We start from the raw sequence: 22,999 nt of genomic DNA, 5'->3' as shown, positions 1-22,999 counted from the left end.
AAGTATGAGTACAACCCAATGAATGGTTTTAATATAATGGATTTACTTTTAAGTATGGCTTATTACAAAAGAGAGTGAGTGAATCTGTTTCATTTTCAGTTCAATCATTTAAAATTAAATGTAAAGGTTTTTAATACCACAGTTCAAATAATTACTTCAACGACTGTGGGGTTATGCATGATTGTACTAGGAACGCTATGGGCCAGTAAAAGATTTCAGTATCTAAACTGAGAGTTAAGGAAAATTTAGTTACCCAAAACTAAAACTGCATCTAGACAATCTCTGTAGTATTGATACCATCAGCTTGACTTGAAAATACTCCAGGTACCTAAACTGTAAGTGAACCTTTGTGATCTGATATACCTCAGGAATGAGCCCATTTTATCCAAAGACTTCAGGATCAAACAAAGTCAATGACAGGGGAGCGACCAGAATGCATGTCTACTTTTCCAAAGTAGCTGCCTGAATAACTATGCTACAGCCTGCTGACACTCGGTCTGCAAAGAGGTGGGAGATGCGAGTCTGATCCCTGCAGGCTGAACAGGACACTGAACACAAGATTTCAGTCCCTGAGCAAGTGAAGAGTGATTCTGTGACCATCTCTTCTGGCCACACTTTAAATTCAAGAAGTAAGCCTTGATTAGTGCTTTTTAGAAAGACAACAGATCCTGATCTTCTAGAGTGGCCTGAATGCTCTAAAAAAATAAAGAAAATTAAAAAACCCTGAGTAAATAGGTTTTTGCCTTTTTAGTTAAGGCTTTGGGTGGTGTTTTTATATGCAAATATAATGCAATACCTGGGGCAAAATGCTAGGAAGCATAATGAAAATAATAACTGTGAATAGGCAGTGCTGGATTGCATGAGATTGCAAGTGGGAAGTACCTGTGAACAACAGGCAAATTCCACACTGGCTGTTGCATAGGAAGTTGTGGAAAGCAGCCTCCATTATAGGAGGATAGAGGTGATAATGACATTGGATTTCAGGTTTCTAAATAGGATTGAGCTCATATAGATTAGTTTGGGCTTCTCAAAAAGTTGTCAAAAAGTTGAAGATTTAATGACACAAGAAAAACTTTAGAATATTGGTTTTATAAGGCTACTAAGGGATCATCTGTCCATGTAATAAGAATCTTTGGATGTAAACAGTTGTGGAGATTAGTAACTCAGGTGCTAGAAAAGATAACAGGATCTACAAGCGATTTATAAGGAAATCACAGAACTTTCCCAGCAACAAGTCTTTCAGATCCTACAAAATCTGATGAAGACTAGACAGACTGCACCTAAGACTCCTGAGAGGTCTGATGGAGTTGGTGTTCTCTGACCATGCCTAATGCATGCCCACTATTAGACCCCTTACAAATACAGTAAAGCCAATACCTGCCAGCTGCATATGAGCACTGGTTCTCATTCAGCATACTGGAACCTCGGTTACCATCAGCCTGAGGAGATTCAAACCCACATCCCTCACCATACAGGATACTGTCTTAAACTCAAGGCTATAAGGCATCAGGGAAAAGAAACTTTCCAAGCTGCCTCCTAAACCTGTGCTACTGCACAGTAAGACAGATAGATAGACAGATAATTCAGGCAGTGACATAAGAGGGAGCACGATTTGACAATCCCAGTGGCTAGTATTAAGCAGCATTTAGATAAAATATAGACACAGTCCTTTGACACTGTGGAGAGCTGCTTCATTTCTAGCCACACTTGAAAACAGAACTGTTATCTCTGAAACACAGCTAGCATCACCCCTCAGGATGATTCAGATCATTGTGTCTATGTGCACAGCAATACCTGTTTTCAGCTCCAGCTTGACACTCTAAACCTGGCTAATATTTCAGACATTTCTCTGTGCTTTGGCTTTTAGTACTATGGGTGAGTACTTGCTTAGTGTGTGGAGTTTCTGGATCACCATTCTGAGCCACAACCTACTCCCCATGCAGTGTTCAGACCTATCAATGTGACTAACTTGGCTTGTAACTAAACGCATATCATTGCTTGGATCCCGCCCTTGATTTTTTGTTTGTTGGCCTTCTTTTAAAAAGGAGGCCTTGAGAAATCCCGTAACTGCAATCACAGAAGTATGAACATTAGGGAACCTCTTTAAGTTCGTATTATTTTTACTCAACAAAATCCCATTCAGACTTCAAAGCTTTATTTTCAATAGCATCTTGGCCTGATGCTCATTCCACAATATGTAGTTTGCCTCTGGAAACCACCACTCGGACATCTTCCATGGGTTCAACGAGCACATACAACTAACATGTAACATACAAACCACAGGATAATAGACATGATGAAGCTGCAGACAGTCAAGCTCATGTTGGCAGAAAAATTAAAACTCAGAGCTATTAGGTGTCCATTAGCAGACACTCTGCTCTGACAGCTTTTGGAACACGGCACTGTAGATCATACCTTATCTGTAAAAGGCAAATCAATATTACTTTGCCTGTGGAAAAAGGATACAAGTAATTACATTACTACAACACTACATTTACTCAAGTTGTACAGAAAGAGAAATATGAGATTATATTTTTAAAAGTTTGGCTACACACACTGGACTGCAGAAGTTATTAAATATTCTGTAGAAGTTCTATGCATTAAAATAATCACAAAAATTTTGTTTTCAGAATTTTTCTTTAATCTTGACCAAGAATTTTTAAACTATTCACATGGAAGATCAGATAACCAGCAATTACAGTGACATGAAATGAAGAATGCAAGTTACCAGAGTCCAGGGTAGGGAAATTCTAACACAGATTTCATTATTCTGATTTCAGCTGCTTACATAAATTAACCCTAAATTTGCTCAACTAATGATCACCAAACAAATTCCAATGAAGTTAACAGATGCTCCCTGATTGTCAGAATTTACTTAATTCGTCATTTGGAAGTGTTCCTTCAGTACAGCAGCTAAACAATTGTTGGTAATAGTCTAATTACAAGTTTTATTCATACCGTTTGAATAGATGAGTATCTATTCAGATACGCATCTTAATTTCCTATTATTTACCTGTGAGAGACTGACTTGGTCTCATAAGACTTCATACCAATGTTGTAATCCGCTTTTTAAATAGAACTGTTTAATATGCTCCAATACAACAGAGATTTCTGAACTGGAAAGGTCAGAATTTGTTGCCCTAGAAAAGTCTGGAAATTCATTTTCACTACAGCAAAATACAAAGGGTTCTTTTATATCTGCAGATTTTATATACTGCAAATGTGGCTGGAACTCCTCAAATAAAACTAACGAGTAGTTTTCATGTAGCATTTTAAGAAGACAAAAGGTTATTTCACATATAAGCAGTTGCTTGATTGATTTAAAGCTACCTGTATCCTTCCCTCCCCCCCCACAGGAAAGGTCACACTGATTTGCCTTTTACAGGTAACACAAGATGCACAGTGTCTTGTCAGAATAATCACCAAAGCCACTGAAACCTATCTGCAAGCAGATACCAGATAGCTCTCAAACACCTCTGAAAACACACAGTCACGTTCAGTTTACTTCTACACAGCTCATACTCTGTGCTTTTCTAACTGCAAGTGAAAATTATAAAGATCTCCTTGTTTACTGTTAAAAGTGACACTTTTATATTAGCAGTCATTTTAACCGGTGTTCATTTAGGGGTATATGAAGCTTTTGCTTAATGATATATAATCACTGGAATTTTGCCATTAAAAAAAAAGCAAACCCCACAGTGAAATCAGAATGACAAGAATTGGTCACTTTAAATGCAAGAATACAGGAATCTTTTGCCATGCAGAAGCCATCAGACCATGAATATAACAATAACCTTTGATTATAAATACATGAATTCATAATATTATAAGTAGCTAAATAACTATGTTAACTAATAAAAAACAATATTGACCAATTTTTTTCCATATACAAAATGCTGGAAGATCCCCTAGAGTATTACCATCTATTACATACTACCACATGATACTGGCAACTATTATATTTGTTGGATATCAGTGTACCTGAATTTATCTTCAGCCCCAGCTGGGAAGACACATTAATAATTCCAGTTCAGTTGCAAGTAAAATCTACCCGTGATTGCTTCCATATGCATTTTTATCAACCATCAGTTAAGCCAAAATGACTTGTATGATTTTCCCTATCATTGAGGAAGATGACAGAGAAACTACTTTAATGATATTTTTTTTCTTAATACTATTTTCAAAGTTCTGACAGATTTCTAACATGCTCTACCTTCATGGATAATCTATTTCAAGTCAAATTAAAATAGATACTTCTGCTGCTCAAAGCAGAGAAACTTCTAGCAATGACTACCCATCCCATCATAGTCAAACTAAAAAACAAACTGAAGATTAGGTACACATAGGGAAAAAAAAAATCACACAGGTGCCCATTTTGACCTAAACAGTGCAGGCTTTAAGTATTCAGACCTAGAGTGCAACATGAACCATGAAGAATTGGGTATGAGAGGCACAATAGCGAATTTGCTAGGGGAAGGAAATGTTAACACTGAGCGCCAAGCTACCCACGGTCTACATGTCTCCAGCCACCTTCCAGGGTTCCCAAACTGCTTCCCACCAGCACTACCAGGTTCATTGTCCTGTCTGAGCCCTGAGAAGGTACAGTCACTGCCTCTGCCTCCATCTAAAAATGGCCCAGGCTTGCAAAACAATCCCCAGGCTGCTATCTGGGATTCTCCTGAAAGGCAGGCCCTTCTGTGTTGAGGTTTGAATACACACAGACCTGGCTACCCTGAGGACTGAACCCAGGAGAATACAGAAGCTGCTGAAAATGAACAACAGGCTGCCTGACTGACTGATCCTACAGAGCAAAATCTGTGCTTGGAAAGCAGGCACGAAGCTTACCTTCTGAAAATGCACGCTCATACAACCATTCCTCCAAAATCCCCTCCACACATTTACTTGCTTACCTCATCTACTGGCTTTAGAATCATAGAATCATTAAGGTTGGAAAAGAACTCTAGGATCATCAAGTCCAACCGTCAACCCAATGCCACCATGTCTGCTATACCATGCCCTGAAGTGCCATGTCTACATGTCTTTTAAATACCTCCAGGGATGGTGACTCTACCACTTCTCTGGGCAGCCTGTTCCAATGTCTGACCACTCAGTAAAGAAATTCTTCCTAATATCCAATCTAAACCTCCCCTGACACAGCTTGAAGCCGTTTCCTCTCGTTCTATCGCTAGTGACTTGGGAGAAGAGACCAACATCCACCTCTCTACAACCTCCTGTCAGGTACTTGTAGAGAGCAATAAAGTCTCCCCTCAGCCTCCTCCTCTCCAGACTAAACAACCCCAGTTCCCTCAACCTCTCCTCATAAGACTTGCTCTCTAGACCCTTCACCAGCTTTGTTGCCCTTCTCTGGACACCCTCCAGCAACTCAATGTCCTTCCTGTACTGAGGGGCCCAAATTGAACACAATATTCAAGGTGCGGCCTCACCAGCACCGACTACAGGGGAACAATCACTTCTTTAGTCCTGCTGGCCACACTATTCCTGATACAAGCCAGGATGCTGTTGGCCTTCTTGGCCACCTGGGCACAATCCTGGCTCATGTTCATCCATCTATCGACCAACATCCCCAGGCCCTTCTCCGCTGGGCAGCTCTCCAGCCACTCTTCCCCAAGCCTGTAGCGTTGCATGGGGTTGTTGTGACCTCATGCAATTGGCCTCAGCCCATTGATCCAGCCTGTCCAGATCCCTCTGCAAGAGCCTTCCTACCCTCGAGCAGATCAACACTCCCACCCAACTTGGTGTCGTCTGCAAACTTACTGAGGGTGCGCTCAATCCCCTCATCCAGATCATTGATGAAGATATTAAACACGTCTGGCCCCAAAACTGAGCCCTGGGGAACCCCACCTGTGACCGGCTGCCAACAGGATTTAGCTCCGTTCACCACAACTCTCTGAGCTCAGCCATCCAGCCAGTTTTTTATCCAGCAAAGAGTACACCTTTCTAAGCCACGAGCCGCCAGCTTCTCTAGGAGGATGCTATGGGAGACAGTGTCAAAGGCTTTGCTAAAGTTCAGGTAGACAACATCCACAGCCTTTCCCTCATCCACTAGGCGGGTCTCCCTGTCATGGAAGGAGATCAGGTTGGTCAGGCAGGACTTGACTTTCATGAACCCATGCTGACTGGGCCTGATCCCCTGGTTGTCCTGCACCTGCTTGGTGAGCTCACTCAAGATGTATCACTCCATAAACTTCCCTGGTACTGAGGTCAGGCTGACAGGCCTGTAGTTCCCCAGATCCTCCTTCCGGCCCGCCTTGTAGATGGGCGTCACATTGGCAAGCCTCCAGTTATCTCAGACCTCCCCTGTTAACCAGGACTGCGGATAAATGATGGAGAGTGGCTTGGCGAGCTCCTCTGCCAGCTCCCTCAGTACTCTCAGGTGGATCCCATCAACCTGTGAGTGTTCAGGTGGAACAGCAGGTCGTAAACTGCTTCTTCTTTGTGCTGCCTTTGAATAAGACTCAAAACTCATTGGGCAGAAGTTCTCATTTGCAATATGTCTGGACAATTTCTATCACAATACGGTACCTTTTCCTTGCTGCAGCCAGCATATGAAAATACAATATAAAGATAGTGGAGTTCTTCAGCAGATAATTGATTTAACTGCATATAGGAAGGATAACCTATTACACTCCAGAAAATGGCAGGCATAATTCGGTAGTCATATTAAGAACAGCACTGATATCTATGTAACATTTAGCTTTGTTTTTTTAAGAAATACTGTATTTTATTTCAAACCTGGAGAACATAATGTCAAAGGTTCAATCTAAACACTTGTATCAGGACAGTCCTGCATTAATCAAGTCATTTCCACATCCAAACATCAATTCCCTATGCAAAAGTGTAACTACAGCATCTCATGCGGAATTGTAACAGGAATGATTTTTTTTTTTAACCCAGGTTTGGCTACTGGAATCACAGAGACAAAAAAAACCCCACCTTTAACCAGTGCACAATCCCATTTACACAGGTGATGTTACAAATCACAGAGAGATCTGATCACCATCAGAAGACTCTCACCCTACTCCCATGCCTTCCAGACTCGGCATATTGCAAAGCATGCCCCTTCTTCTGAGACACCATGAGGAAGAACAGATCCCCATACAACTTTTGCATAGAAAGAGTCACTGGAAGACTTGCTTCTGACAACACCCTTCCTACTCAGAGGCTGGATGTCCTATAATCATGCCCAGAAATGGGTACCCCAGAAAACAACTCTTCAAGCAAAAGAGAACTGATTAGCAGAAGTGAAAGAACAGTGTCTCTGCTGTAGTCTACAAAGGAAAATATAAAACTTTGTTGACAATATACAACAGATCTTAGATGTGATGGATTGCAGCCAGGCATGTGTTTAACAGAAGAGATGGTCCAATGCCAAATGCATATTTCTAATACTCAGCACTATGCAGCTGCACTGATGCTGCAGACTCCGCTTCAGGCTGGGGCTGTAACTGTCCCTGGACTGTAATAGCACATAACTGGGCTTTGTCCTCTTAATTCTTGATTTGGATAAATTCCATGTTTGTTTCTCAAATCTCATTTCCTATGTTAAAACAAAAGTATGCTTCAGAGTATAAAAAATAAGTACCATAAACACTTGAAAGTTAGGTTTAAAATTGCTCATACAAACTTACTGTGGTTCACTTTTATATATATTGTGGTAATCACACAACCTTCAAAAACACCTTCTGTAACACTCATTCAGCTTGACTTTCTACTTGAATGTCATTATTTGAACAGTTTTTCTATGAAATATAAAAATAACGCTCAAATACTGGATCAAATGCAAAAATAATCCAGCTGGTGGGAGGCATAGAAAGCATTCCCTTTTCCCACAAATACATATACATATACATTATTGATACGCATCAGGCTCACAAAATCTTTTGGTATCACAGAAAACTAGAAGAAATAAACACAATGTTCCACTGAATGTAGGGCAAAAAGATGCTATGAGAAAGGACTCTTGATTATTATAATGGTACCTAATATTATAAGGACTTATGAGACAGCAAGATCCCATTTTGTGTAATACTATGGTAAATTTTCATACGCTTAAATATTATCAAAAACACCATTTAAGTAGTCATGGAAAAATCATTCAAGCACTTTTGCAGCATAACAGCTATTATTTGCAACATCTTAAATTCAAATGCTTCCAATTAATTCAATTTTTCTTTTAATTGGAAAAAGCCTCAAAATATCTAGGATTTGATTACAGTTGAACACAAACAGTAATGTGACATAAATAAGATACAGCAATATTTTTCCAGTGAATAAATGTCCAGCTATTCCCAGTCCAAAAATCTGGCCAAACACTCTTCTGAAGGTTCTGAGAATAGCCATTCAGCTTAATAGTCCAGCTCCAGAAAGACAGACCATCACAGGCATAACAGTCTATTCTCATGGGTTTCTTTTCCAAATCTAAAGCAATAATCTAGCTTTACCCAAATACTAATGCTCACTTTTTTATCCATCAGCAATGGACTTTTTTGACATTACTTCCAGAAAACAACAACAACAAAAAAACCCTACATATCCTACTCTTGCATTCCTGTGTAGTGATTTAATTTGATATTGATGGCCTGTATTTGTGATCACTGCTGGTTAATGTGAAAGAGAACCATGAAGAGGGAGAACAGAATTAATGTCATTGATATTTAAGGCCTATGTTTTCCACACAGAATTTATCAGTTTGCTCTCCACAAGGTCAAGCCACAGAGAAAGACTGTAGAATCTTAAGAGACATCCAAACTAAAATTTCCATCAAGAAATTCAGCCAAATGAGGACGTTCAGCTGAAAGTCAACTCATCACAAAAACACTGAAGGTTGCAATTTACCAAACTTAAAAGTTTTAAAGGAGCTGTATTTTTAAACAAGAATAAAAAAAGAATAAAATATTTCTACCCAGTCCTAAATTGTACAATCCCTATCTTCCAAAAAATGATGGCTATAAATTTTACATTCTCAGACCTACTCACATCTTCTCATTAATGTGTCATTATGAAGGAATTTTAGGTAGCATACCTTGTATCCTGAGGACAAACACAAAATGTGATATAAGGAGACTTAAGCTAAAGTATAAGTGACCCAACTACTGTTAATCATATTTTTGGATCTCTTTCTTTTGTTCCTCTCAGTATAATACCAGCACTTATGGCTAAAAATGAGATTCATTTAAATGCAGATTCATATATAATGCTACTAGAAAAAAGCTGAAGCATGTATAAAGTTTACCTTCATGATTTGTTGCATGGATTACTTGTTATTCCTTCCATCAAAAAGTTACCTTGCATGCCCAAGTCCTTAAAGAATCCTCACCTAACTAATGTGAAAATCCTCCCTCACGCTAGCTTTAAAGAGCAGTTGAAAACTGAGACCTATGTCAATGCCAAGCTGAAAAAAAGTCTCTGAAATGAGAGGATGTTGGACACTTCTGTTTGGCCTCTGGGAGGACAAGGGCATTGGTTGCACAGGCTTAAGGCTGACACTTATCATATCATGCCCACAGATAAAGTAGGTCTGAGATAATGGGGACAGCTAAATAAATATCAGCTTACATAAGCAGGGTACACTTTCCACTCTACAAGTTATGGACAAGCTAAGTTACATATGTGATTGCAATATTAAAGCCATTTTTACATTATGCAAAGCTTAAGTATAAAATAAGAGAAAATATTAATATTGGTCTCTGTGTAACAAAAATATAAATTAACAAATATTTTTTTCCGAGACAAAAAATAGCAGGAAAAATGGCTTTAGAAGAAGTTATTAAAAAACAAGAGTTCTAATAATTACATCATATGAATCAACTTATCGAAATCACTTTCTAGCCCAAACAAGGTGACTTCAACACATACACAAAACTGGTATATTTCTAAAAACTGTCATTTGCACTTTGACTATCTCCTCCATGTAAACTGTCACCATGGATCTACTCGGCATGCCCTCGCTAACCTACCCAGGATACGACCTGCAACATCCACAAGCTGTCCTCTGGCTTAGATTTTCAAACAAATGACTAAAGGAGTATATTTTACAAGAAAGCTAGAGCCTTAAGTGGATATTTAAATAAGTAATCCTGTACTAACAATTGAACGCTTAAAAATCACCATTGCTACCCATTTGAAGGACAGAATTAAATTGCACCTAGAACTGCAGTTAGGTCCATCATTTCTCATCTAACACTTCAACCATCAAGACTGCAATGGCTTTGGCAACTAAGAATCACTTCATTTCTAGAAGATGAGACCTGGGTAATTTTAGAAGATGTCATAGGTTTTTGAGTTGTAGAGCTACTTCTAGTAATAGCCAAAGCGTTATTAATCTTATTTTCTAATGCTTTTTATTTAGAAAACAATGCCTGCAAATCACTGGTGTATGTTTTTGTTTGTTTCTGACACAGCAAGTAACTTCCCAACCCTGACAGTGATTGCCCAATTAAAGCTTCCTGATGATTTGATTGCTATTAATTTAATGTTAGACTAAACCTGCCTGGTTATGAGTGAAGGCCTTCCTCTTGTAAATCAGGGCCTCATCAACTGCAGCAGGGCTCCCTATGGGAACACAATGTGCTCACATGGACTGCGCTGCAGCCTTGAGACTTGTTGATGCTCTGAATCGCCACACTAAGCAGGGGAGAAGGGAGGAGAAATCAATTTATTTTTTTAAAAAAATATGTGGCACCAATTCATGGGATTAACAGCTCTACCAGGCACTGAGGCAGCACAAAGAAAGAAAAGGAAGCAGAAGGGCCATAACCAGCTCAGGGCCTTGATGTGAAAACTCCTAAACCATGCGAAGACTGTATGAGCCAGAGGGGTTTACAGTCTCTGCAGATAAAGACAACAAAGGAAGGGGAAACACAAGTACAGAATAATAGGTGATACTGCAGCTGGACAGCACTAGCAGAAGTAGGAACAGCAGCCAAATAACTGGCTACCATTTCAGCTCCCTAACTACTGTACATTTTATTTCCTCTCCTGACTTCTTAACTTTTTTCCTCAGGATTTAAGTAAATGTTAAGTGGATCTTCATTTTGGCCAACTTCATTCTTCTAATCTTTTTCCTACTATCATAGGAAAACACAGAATAAAATAAATTCTCTTGAGTTTCTTATTTACCTTTGTTCCTTTTTCTCCCCTGCTGTCTTTTTCTTTCAGGTATTCTCCCCTCACAGGATAAGAAATCAAGATTAAATCTGCTACTCAAGTAATTCAGTCTTCTCTTTGTGTAACCCTTCTTTGCTCCATATTGGTAACTCTCCATTCAGACTTCGTCTCCAAATAGCTTCACTATCTTACACCTTATATTAGACTACAGGCATTATTATCTACTGGCATTGTTCTGAGCCAGGGCACACTTAGGAGGAGCTCTGAAACGTCGTTTCTTTTTCCTGGGGAGTCTACACCATGCAAAAGGATGTGTCTCAAAAAGATGCTCGGTGAGTAAGTTGCAGCCTGCCATCTCTCCGGTGCAGAGTTCACAGTTATAGGTAGTGTTTCATGATGGCACACCCAGAGGAATTTCTGCATCTGCAAACCTTGGTTTTATCCTCAGCTTGTGTCTCCCTGGACATCTCTGCTTTGTCTTGATTAGGCAGGAAGGACAAGATTCTTCAGAATGCTTAGGAAGATGAATACCAGGTCCCATTGGGCGTATTGAGTGTGTCGTGTCCAACTGGCCTGGACATGTCGAGTTAATACCATGTGTCTGAACAGGAACATACAGCACCTACCGCATTTATGCAGGACCTTTGTCCAGCTCACGTGGGATTCTCAGGTGTGTCCCAATGCTTCAGAGAGACTATATGCATTGCATAGTGCACGCACGTGCACACACACACACACATTTCATTCTGAGAAATCCCAGTAAACCTGCTCAAAAGATCCAGTAATCTTATCCTGTCTCTCTCTTTTCTTCTCCTTCAAATGAAACTATAGACTTACTCACACCCATAACCCCCAATTCCACCTCTACAAAACTACCACAGAATTTGCCTCATAAAATTTTCTTCTTCCTAACTGCCCAATCAGTAATTGTTTCCGCAGGTTCTCTCCAAAGGTCATCTACATATGAAATACCCTTCCTTTTCAGTTCTATGAACCATCTCCCAAGTCTCCAGAAGAGACAGCTTACACTTAGTCCTGGTTTCAGCTTTCTTATAGCAGGTAGAGTGCTGTGGTTTGGATTTAGGATGAGAATAATGTTGATCACACACTGATGCTTTCGTTATTGCTGAGCAATGCTTACACAGTCAAAGGCTTTTCCTGCTTCTCACCCCACCCCACCAATGAGGGGGCTGGGGGTGCATAGGAAGCTGGGAGGGGACACAGCTGGGACAGCTGACCCAAACTGACCCAAGGGATATTTCATACCGTATTGACATCATGCTCAGTATATAAAGCTGAAGGAAAAGCTGGCCGGGGGTCTGCTGCTCGGGAACTGGCTGGGCATTGGGCAGCGGGCAGCGAGCAACTGCATTGTGCATCACGTGTTTTGTTTATTCTTTTATCATTATCATTATTTCCCTTTTCTTTTCTGTCCTATTAAATTGTCTTTATCTCACCCACAAGTTTTACTTTTGTTTTTTTTTTCCTCTCGATTCTCTCCCCCATCCCACTGAGGGGGAAGTGAGCAAATGGCTGTGTAGTGTTTAGCTGCCTGTCAGGTTAAACACCACCACACTTATTCAGGCTTCTATGACAAATTCTGCTATCAACAATACAGAGCAGCTTTTCTGCATTAGTGCACCAAAAGAAGCACAGAACTTATAATTCAGAATCCCCTTCTTTGAGATAGATACCTGACCAGAGGAATCCTTCACAGTTATCAGCGTACCTCTCCACTCATACAAATGTCAGCAGAGATGCAATGCCTTTCAAATCGGAGCGTAATGCAATCTTGATGAAGCAGTTTGTGGCTCAGCAGCCAGTGTTAATAGTAGCGATAAAGACACCTTTAACTCCCTGGCAAATCTATACCCAAGCAGTATTGCCAAGTACTAGAAGTATGAGTCAGGCCCTGCAAAACACACACATTTCTTTAGATGATGAGAAATTATATTTTCTTGTATTTGCCCTGTGTTTCTCACCTTTCAGTCATACTCTCAGCAACCACAAGCACTAGACCTGTGTTGAAAAAAAGTATGTACAGAACCCAGGTAACCATTTGACTGGAGGGACTGAGATAATAAGAAAAAAAAAATAGAAAAGAAAAAGAATGCACTGTCAATGTAGCATTAATCTTTGTCATCCCACCCCCTTACATTTCCTATCCATTCTCACTTTCACACTCAGTGTATTCATATGGTTCATTTCCTCCTAATTCGTTAGGCCATCCTTCCTAATTATTCAATTCCCTCTTCTGCTCCTTCACAGAAGCGACTGGGCTGGGCCTCATGACATTTTCCTGACCTATGGGGAACTGCACCTTTAAAAGGCAAGATCCATATAAAGCTAACTTAAGCACACAAGCTCCTCATCTACAGGGCTGAGTTCTAACTAACTAGTTAAAACTCACTGACTGATTTGGAGATCTCTTACACCCATCTAGCTGCTTGTGACTGAAGAAAAAGGCAACTGTGCTCCTCTCTTTCCCCTCACCCTCTGGACACCTACATTTTCTCTCCTGGGTCAATGCTGTGCTCCTCATAAGACCACATCGTGACCCACCAAGCTAAAGCAGTTGAACACTTCTCATTTCTTTGCAGACTTCCTTTTCTTCTATTTCATCTTCCCAAACTGGGTAACTGCAGTATAAGACAACCATCAGTTCTGGAACAAGAACAGCAGGAATGGGCAGCCAGCAATGAAGATGAACAGGACCTGCAGTAACCGGCTATTAGATCAGCCTCACAACCTGCAGTTCTAAGTACTAAACCACCAGAGTGTCTGGAGTAAAACAAGCTATGAGAGCAGGAATGATTCAATTAAAAAGGCTCTAACACCGCTGAAAGACCCAAACTCTCATGATTCCTGCCCTAGAAAACAGCTCCTGCAGAATCCAACAAAAGAGCTTGATAAGCTTATTGTTCCAGCTACTATAGAGAAATCTGGTGCATGAATAGAGTGATTTTACTCATTGAATATTGCAGGGAGCTGGCAAACGTGAGGAGAGAAAGAGAATGCTTCATGTAAATACACAAGAAGGTAGCAATTTCCACTCTCCATATGGACAGAAATTTTGTAAGGGTGCCTAATGTAAAATAGCCTTCTACTTATCATGCATGGGTAAGTAAATTCACGCACATTCTTAATTTTGTATGGGCTTTTCCCAAAACTGTAACACATTTCCTCACAGTGCTCTGTAAAATTATGTTCAAAACCGAGACGTTTCACTCTATGTTTAATGCAAAGGTAATACTTCAGTTTTATGTGAGCAGGGAAAGAAAACTGCCCAAAACAACAGAAGAGCAAAACCAAAGGGGCATCATGACTTCAGCCAAAAGACTCTGCCTGAACACCTCTGGATGGAACTAAACTTAGGTATTCAGTGAAACTGAGTAGAGGAAAAAGAAGTTAACACAGCCTGGCACATGGTGCCTGGCATAAAAGTTAAGGGTATCAAAAATGTGTCTGTTGCAAGCTTTTTAAAAGGATATTACCCTCTATACTGAGAGCAGATATGGACATTGGGTTGTCTTGGCAGAGGCATAGGTGCGCATTTCAAGTGATCACGCTCTTTTCCTACATCCTAGAATTGAACTCATGAATCCTTGTTCCTCCTGTCAAACGAGTGCTGGTTTTCAATCACCTTCAGTAATGTCTGAAACAGCACACTGCCTTAGTCAGGAGGCCAACATCTTCCTAACAATTCTATTTGAAAATTATTTTGCGTTCAGCTGGGTTTTAACTGCTTCTCATGGTCTCAGGTAGAGAAGCATTTTCTCTTAACACAGAAGATGTCCCTCTCATACTTCACAGCTAGAATAAGAAAGTGTGCGTCTCTGCAAGGGGGATAATACAGAATACAGTAAATAACACTTCATTTTTATCTGGATATTAGACATTAAGGGGTTTTTTAAATGCTTTTGCTTACAAAGTTACACTTTTAAAAGAAGCAAGCACTAATAGCAGGTGTCCTTCTAGCTGTGCCTTTTTAGTCAATGCCAAGATAAAGAAGCTAACTAAGAAATCCACTTGCTCCCAAAGAGTAAAGCAGCGCATCACACATAGCAGAAATGCTGGCTAAGGTACTAGGTGTCCCCTTTCCTCTCAGAAGCTCCACAACAACCAGAAGGCTGAGGCTGTGCTGACTCTGGGGTACGAATAGCACCTCGCCCGCTCAGAAAAGCATAAATCAGTAACAGCAAAGAACACATTAAAAAAAATTAAAGACTGACTTAAGGTCATTAAAGTTTTTTATGTAATAGTTGACATTTACATTTGTCCTTTGTACAAAAAGATTGGATTAATCAAAAGAAACAAAACAGTCAAAGAGCTTACTTCAGGTTGAATTAACACCATGCGTTAAATATCATCCAAAACTTGGAAGCGACTTCATAACGTGATAAAACGCAAAGAAAAAAAGAGCAGTAGTAATGGGCTTATTTTGATCCAGACTGAATCATTACTACAGGGGTTGCCAGGCAAAAATTCAAAATCATCATTGTCCCAGTACACATCCTAGAGCAAAGACATTAGACCCATGGCATTTTATTTTAAACAGGAACACCTGCTAGCTCTAGACCTTAGCATTGAGTAGCCAGGCTCTGCTGGTACATGATGGTGAGAGCAACTCAGTTGAGAACTCTCTCTCATTTGCCCAGCAATTTTTTATGTCAAGCTAGTTATGCCTTCTGCTCCCTGTCTCAAGAAACAAAGTAATTGTAATTTTGAAAATTTAAAAACATTAAAAATTAATGTAACAAAAGTTACTGTGATTCTTTCATTTTATCATTCCATATTTTAAATGCAATTCTTCAAATTAAATTATTACTATTAGACAAAGAATATAACTTTGATTTTTATTTCTTTGCGTGTCTTGTGCCCAGAAGGCATTTTTTTTAAAAAAAGCAATTAAGAAAGCCCACATTTCCCTTTCAGGAAAGTAATGTTTTTGCCAATGCGGAAACATGGTTCATGTGGTTATCTTCCATGTTTGTGGCCACACAAATGCATACCTGCATCTGTGATCTCTTTCACTGTCTCTTTACAATATTTTTTAAACCTTCAACTGATTTCAGACAAATTCCCAGAGGGGTAGACATCACAAAGCTGCAAGTTCTTTCAAATGTTGGGAGATTAACTAGTCAGGTAGCAAGACTGAAACATGAGATTTTCCTCATTCAGGAACCTCTTTTCTTAAACCCAGATTCCACAGGAGAGAAGAATTATGAATGCCTCATCCACAGGGAAATTGCTGACAATTTTTGCATCTCATTGCTCACCACAAAACCCAAGCAAAAAGCATAAAACCACCGTGCATGGAACTGTTTGTTAATGGGAAAAGGTCTGGCTATAATTTTAATCAGGGCTGTTCACCAGTTTTGCCTTGAAGACAACTTTATCAAGGCAACTATCACAATGAACAGTGAGTTTTCCAAAAAGCAAAGGACATTTGTGCAGCATTTTTTTCCATTTGACTTTCATTCCCTATAAGTAGGTTTTTTACTTCAGTGCACATCAAGGCTACCACAAAGTCCTACTGCAGCAGGCAACAAAAAAAAATTAGAACACATATATGATTCCCTACCCCCCATGGTGTAACGGGGCAGCATTTCCAGATCACTGCTGGTTTCCACATATCCTTTGAAAACCAGCTAACATTGGCTCCCCTGAAAGAGCAACTGCTGGGCTGAAACAATGTCACTGGGTAATCAGATAGTACCTAAAATGATGCTCACGATGTCTAAGTACTGAAAGCTCAATCTTCCAAAGGCTCCATCTAGCTGCCTGATATTAAATGCTTCTCTGTGTAAATTCTCATCATCCAGAATACAGACCCTTTCAAGCTAGCAGCAGGATCTAACCAATCGAGCATAATACCAAAATAAAATAAAATAAAATATTATTTGAGCAAGCTCAAAAGAAAACAATTCTTTGAGGGCATCCCTATCATTCACATTGTAGCTATTGTGACTTAAAACATAATTTGATACTGTAAGGAATCTTAAACTGGTAAAGGAGACACTTAAGTTGACTATGTCTACATTGTGAATTTAAAAATTGAGGGCAAATGTTGCTTCAGATGACATCCAAACTCCAAAATTCATTCCCAAACTTTGACTAACTCAGTCACAAGGTGCACTATAAATACTGTTAGTCACCAAACAGGTGCATTAGGAAGTATTAAGGTTTAAGTCAGAAGCACAGCTATTTTATTTATCTTAAATAATGGAAGCCAGTGCATAACACCTACCACTAATGCCACCTCATTTAGGAAAAAAGAAACCTCCGTAAATTAAAAAAAAAGTTTCCCATTATATTTGCTTCAGGAATTTTGTCTGCTATAAGAAAACAAGGTAAGTGTGGTAGTATGAACACAGCCTTTATGTTGTTCAAAATAAAAATTACAGTTTTAAACCCACATTACTTTGAGAAAAATACTTAGGTAACCAGGGGTTTGGTATGTTTATTTTGAGAAGAGTTATTTTGGCTTTTTATAACTCAAAGGAATTACAGTCTTCTTGTTTGCATAACAACAGCGTACCTGCCGGGTGCTTTTCAGCTGCACTTCTATAAATAAATTCAGTGTTTTGGAATTTTCTTATCTCAGAGCTCTTGAAGATTTATTGCAATCTGTTCTTAAGAGTGCTGATCCAGCTCTCAAATTCAGAGAAACTGTCAGGTTGCCCAAATGAGAACACAACTGGATGCTGAAGAGATACAGTCATGCAGAAGTCTAGATGTATGGATACTAGCAGGCAGCAGGATTATTCATTGAGATTATTAGCACACAATTTGTTGGATTGGATGCTTGAAACGCAAAGTGGGTCAATACTTCACTCAGACAGAAATGAGTGGGTGCTGATTCTGAATACTCTGTCCCAGCCAATTTTAGGCACACACCTCCTGTTCACATTTTAGAAAGATGGAAAAAAAACAACAGTGAAGCTTCATCACAGAAATAATTCATATTTAAAATTCTTGTTACAGTCCAAGTTAAATGTAAAAAAAATTAAAACCAGGTAGTGCTATTCTACGTGTTACCACAAAAATCACAGAAGAGAGACATTTCTAAAGGGCATTCCTCAAATCTAAACTAGGTGTCTTACCACAGTATTCTCAGATGCCAATAATCTCTTAGAGGAAGATGCCTAAGCTTTCAGAAGTAACAGAAAAAAAACCCGAACCTCAATACACAGAACAGGATAAGCCAGATCACAAAACCCGACAGAATTTAAGGGGTTAACTTAAGACCTTATTGTCAGCACTAAGGACACCTGCATGGCCTGGGGCATTTAGAAGTTGACTTATAGGTTCACAGGAATTTTACCTGCAAAAACCTTAGGCAACTCTAAGATGAAATGGCAACGAAGTAGCAACGTGAAAAAACGATTTTTGGACCTACATTCAACAGGGGGAAATGAGGCTGAAGTATCAAAGTTGTTTTTCAAATCTGTCTTAAGTCTCAAAATTTACACAGTCTCAGATGTACACGCTAATTCCCACCTACCTTCCTTCCCACCTTTAAGCCATAAATAAGAATTTAACCCGTAAAAATGTCTGGAACCAAGTGTATCTGTGTGTTACCATTCGTAGCTGAGTGGACAGAACTTCCTACTATCCGTTAACAGGTATTGGTAGTTGTTAGGAGACTGATGCCTGCTGAGCCAGCCTAAGCTCATTATTTCTTTCTCCAGAAGGTTATGCCTACCTTTCTTTGTAGAGATGGAAATAACTTTTTAACCAAGGGAGGGCCTACAGTCTTCCGGCATCTCACGTGTCAGCACTTCTCTTGAATACTTCTCTTTTACACTAATTAGATAATTCAAGTGTCACACCATACACAACTTCAGCAAAGAAATAAAACTCATCTGCATATGCAGCATGCGCTGAAGGTAAAAAACCAAACAAACAAAAAAACAAAAAGCAGAAGTACCTAAGAACATCTGTTCTTAGGTAGATACTGCTGGTTAATGAAGCACAAAAAGCCCTAACTACCGTAACAGAAGGCCACAAATACAGGACAGAAGGGAGAAAAGAAACACTACCAGAACAGTGCAAGCAACTGAAACAGAACGACCAGCTAGCAGCTAACTGCATCTACAGCTCTTGACTGTAGTGCAGGGAAATCCCACTTCATCATCAGGAAACCAGCAAGTGTTCCAGCCATCCTCTAACTGTGCCTGCGTAATTGTCTACCATCTATGGTGTGAAGTCCTCCTGATCACTGATCATTCATTATGCAAGCATGCAATATGATCTGTTTACGTACCACCATCCCTGCCTTCGTGTCAAAAAGCCTGCATGTCCTCTCTCTGCTTTCTTCTTTCCTGTGACTGCCCTCAATTACCCAATATTATTTTATGCACTCCCTAAAATGTTGGCTTGAAGAATATATCAAGCAATTATAGTCACAACCTGCTCAGCAAATAACACTTCAAAAAAACTGAATCCAAGCCTACTCTGTTCTGACTTGGTATTAGAAAATTAGTACTCACTGCAAAAAAAGACGGCTGTCATCCGTGACAAGCGGTGCTTAATTAGCATCAAAAACAGAAGTGGTGTAAGAAAATGCTAGCTGTTCCTGAATGAAAGATGAAGCACGGGTCTCTCTTCTCAATGTGTCAGAACTTTCAAAGACCTGAAAAACTGATGCATTAATGGATATATCTGACTTTGAACACATGGTATTCTTGATACACCACAATGCATATGCAACAGCAATACTAGTACAGAGCATAAGCTTCACCCAATGCATAGTCTTTGATCAATTCCCATCAACTTCACATCTCTCTCCTTACTAAGGACTAAAAGATCAAGCACAGGTTGTAGATCTTCAAAAACCTCTTGAGAACAAAAACTGCATCACCAAAATGAAATATGTAAGTAGATTTTACATGGCTAATCAGGAAGTGGATAAGAATTATGATCCTCTTCCAGTGTCATGGATTAGAATAATTTTGAACAGCTATGTGAATGCTACAGCACTGTATCGTAAATCCACTCCCTAGTATTCAGGTCTAAGTGGATTTCACACAAAAGTCTCTTCCTGGTGTTCAGGAGTGCTCTAACAACCTGTAGACAGCCTGCAAGGTTATGTGACGAGCGTTCCACAGACTCCTTCTACCACGATGAAATTCCTACAATACAGTGATTAGTGAAATATTTAGTGATACATGAAACGCTGTAACAGGTACAACTTCTTCATTTTTCCCTCAACTATTGATAACCAAAGAATCGTACTATTTAAAGCACAGAGATGCGGATCTTACGCTACTGAGAAACTAGGTTAAAACACAGTGACTCAGAACAGTGATGTCAAGCAGTTTGTTTGAATTTTAATGTGTGAAACAACGGGTTAAGAAAATTCAGAAGAAAATGACAGCTGTTGAGGGCCTAGCTCCTCAACAGCCCTTAATTCCCATTGAAACACAGGAGTCAGTTACGTATATAGCCCTAGCAACTGTGTTGAAGAGTCTTTTATTCAGAAATTGAACAGCACAAATGTTTCCATTTCTATGAATTCTAGAACTATCACCGGCTGTTCCCTAGTACCCGGTTACAGTTCCGTCAAATGGGGTTTTATTTATTGCAAAATGAACATAACACCTCTGACACTGAGCCAACCTAATCTGTCGCGACAGCCTCAGCCCATGCAAAATATAAAAAACTGACTCTTAGCAAACAGTTTTCTGACAAAATTTTAACCTGTCTTATAAGGGTTGGCAAATGCTACCTGAAACATTCAATACACCAGAATAAAGGAGATTTCCTACGCAGGAAGCTTGACTGAGAACAAGTTAAATGCTGAAAAGGGGAGACTTGCGTCGTGGGATAACACTGCCAAAGTATAATATATGTGCATTTAGATGTAGAAACCGTATGAGAAACAGGATGATAAAATGGTAATGATCAGGATTGCTCTAGTACCCTTTTAAATTCTAAGTATTCATAGCTTATGCACAGAAATAGTAAAATATGCACATCTGTGCACCTACAAATCCAAGCAAGAGCATCTTTGTGAGACCAAAGAAAATCTAGAGCAAAAATACGGTCCCCAAATGTACGACTGCAGATAAAAATTTGAGAGCAGACCACGGACACGGACTTTTCGCAGGACAGATTTCACCCCGAGCGCCTGGTCCAGAGGGCGGGTTTCCCGCTGGGGAGGCATCCACCCCCGCTTCCCTCCCCGCCCGCCGGTCACAGAGGGACAGCGCCCCGGGTCTCGCCCGCGGTGGGGCCGTGGGGTGCCCACACCCCGCGGCTCAGCGCTGCCGCCCCGGGGGGACGGGGACGAGGAACCACCTCCCCCTGCCTCAGCGCACGGAAGGTGAGCCGGTGGCGACGTGGCGAGGCGGGTAGTCCCGCGGGGGCGCCTCCAGTGACCGGGTCCACGGGTGGGTGGGCGAAGGGGCACCTGTTTCACTGCCGGCGCGTCCGTGGCGGGGCGAAGAAGCGGGGCACATCCGAGGATGGCCGGGAAGGGCTGCGCGTAGCTCTGACACTCGGGGAGGGACGCGAGGGCACACGCGTGTGGTGCGGGGCGGCAGGGCAGGGGGTGCCGGCGCTGACCCCCGCTCCTCTCCCCTCACCAGCCGGACAGGCGGGAAAGCGGCGCCTCCAACTCGCCCTCGTCCCTGCACCCCCGGCCCCACCGCTGCCCGCCGCGGAGGAGCCGGCCGGTAGGAGCGCACCTTACCTCGAAGAGGGGACCGATCTTATTCTTCTCCAGGTAGGCTTGGATCCTGGTTTGCTGGTGAGACGCCATGAAGAGCTCCGGAGGCGGGGGCTGGAGCTCCTCTCCCCCGGCGGCGGCGGCTGCGGTCCCTCCGGCTGCTGGCGGCTGGCTCCCCCGCCGCCCAAGGGCTGGCACAGCGGGAGCGGGGCGGGTAGCGCTGGGAAGGGGCGGCAGCCCGAAGTCCCCGGGACGGAGCTAACTCAGGTAACCGGGGGGGTGGGGGTGCCAGTCGCCAGCTTAACTGGGCGCGGGGCGATGGCGGGCCGTCTCCCCTCAGGGAGCAGCGGGCGAGCGCTGCCTGGAGCGGAGCATGGTGCAGGGAGGAGAGGAGCTGCAAAGGCGGCGGCCCCCGAGCCGGCGCCGCTCCGCGTTGGGTGCCGGTGCTGGGCAGCGCCTTGGTTACGGGAAGAGCCGCGGCTCCAGCTGCCGCCCTGGCGACGGTGCCGCTCCCGAAGCCAACGGCCGCGGGCTCCCGTCAGCGCCGCGGCCGCCAGCGCCCGTTGACGCCCGGGCTCCGGCGCACGAAAGGCGGGAGCGAGGGAAGGGGGAGGAGAGCGGGCGGGAGGCGGGGGCTGCTCTGCCTCCTTCCCGCCGCTCCCCTGCCCTCTCGGGGACGGGCTTCTCCCCCGGCGGAGCCGCGTTCCCGCTCTCCGGGGGCGCTGCCCGCCGGCCTCCCGCCAGGGACACACCCGGGTGGAGGTCCCACGGGCGGGGGTGAGCGCCGTGGGGCGCTCGGCGGGGGGGGGGGGGGGGGGCTGGCCGAGCTCGGGAACTTCAGCGGGTGGAGGGTCGGGGGGAGCGAAACGAGTCGCTCAGCGAGCAGGGAATGGGGGTGCAGGGACTGCAGCCGGTGCTTTTCCTTAGTTTTTGTCTAAATTAAATCTTAAAATGCTGCCTTTCTTAGGATACCGATTAAATTCCCAATTAGCGACACCGAGCAATGATTCGAGTGGCTGAGTAGGTGCACCCTGGTCGCGGGCTGTGTCGAGTTCCCTCCGACAGTCAAGGGCTCTCGTCCAAAACCCAGTGGAGTAAATTGGAAATTTCCAGCTGGCTTCAGGGAGTAGTGAGTTAACGGCTACATCAAAGAAGCAGTATTTATTCTTTCTCCACTTCAAGTAATTAGTTCCCCAC

The 22,999-nt window shown here is 41.9% G+C and overlaps 1 protein-coding gene across 1 annotated transcript in view; it reads right to left on the bottom strand.

The window, feature by feature from the left end:
- Positions 1-21,976, bottom strand: part of C2H8orf34 (chromosome 2 C8orf34 homolog) — a 170,821-nt gene extending 148,845 nt beyond the window's left edge. The window contains exon 1 of the mRNA XM_075085198.1: positions 21,827-21,976. Coding sequence (XP_074941299.1) covers positions 21,827-21,895 — 69 coding nt within the window. The 5' untranslated portion in view covers positions 21,896-21,976. The remainder of the gene's footprint in view (positions 1-21,826) is intronic.
- Positions 21,977-22,999: the final 1,023 nt, after the last annotated feature.

The sequence above is a fragment of the Phalacrocorax aristotelis genome, chromosome 2 (assembly GCF_949628215.1).
Source record: "Phalacrocorax aristotelis chromosome 2, bGulAri2.1, whole genome shotgun sequence".
Lineage (NCBI taxonomy): Eukaryota > Metazoa > Chordata > Aves > Suliformes > Phalacrocoracidae > Phalacrocorax > Phalacrocorax aristotelis.
Note: the sequence above shows the minus strand (reverse complement) of the source record. Positions and strands in the feature narration are given on the sequence as shown.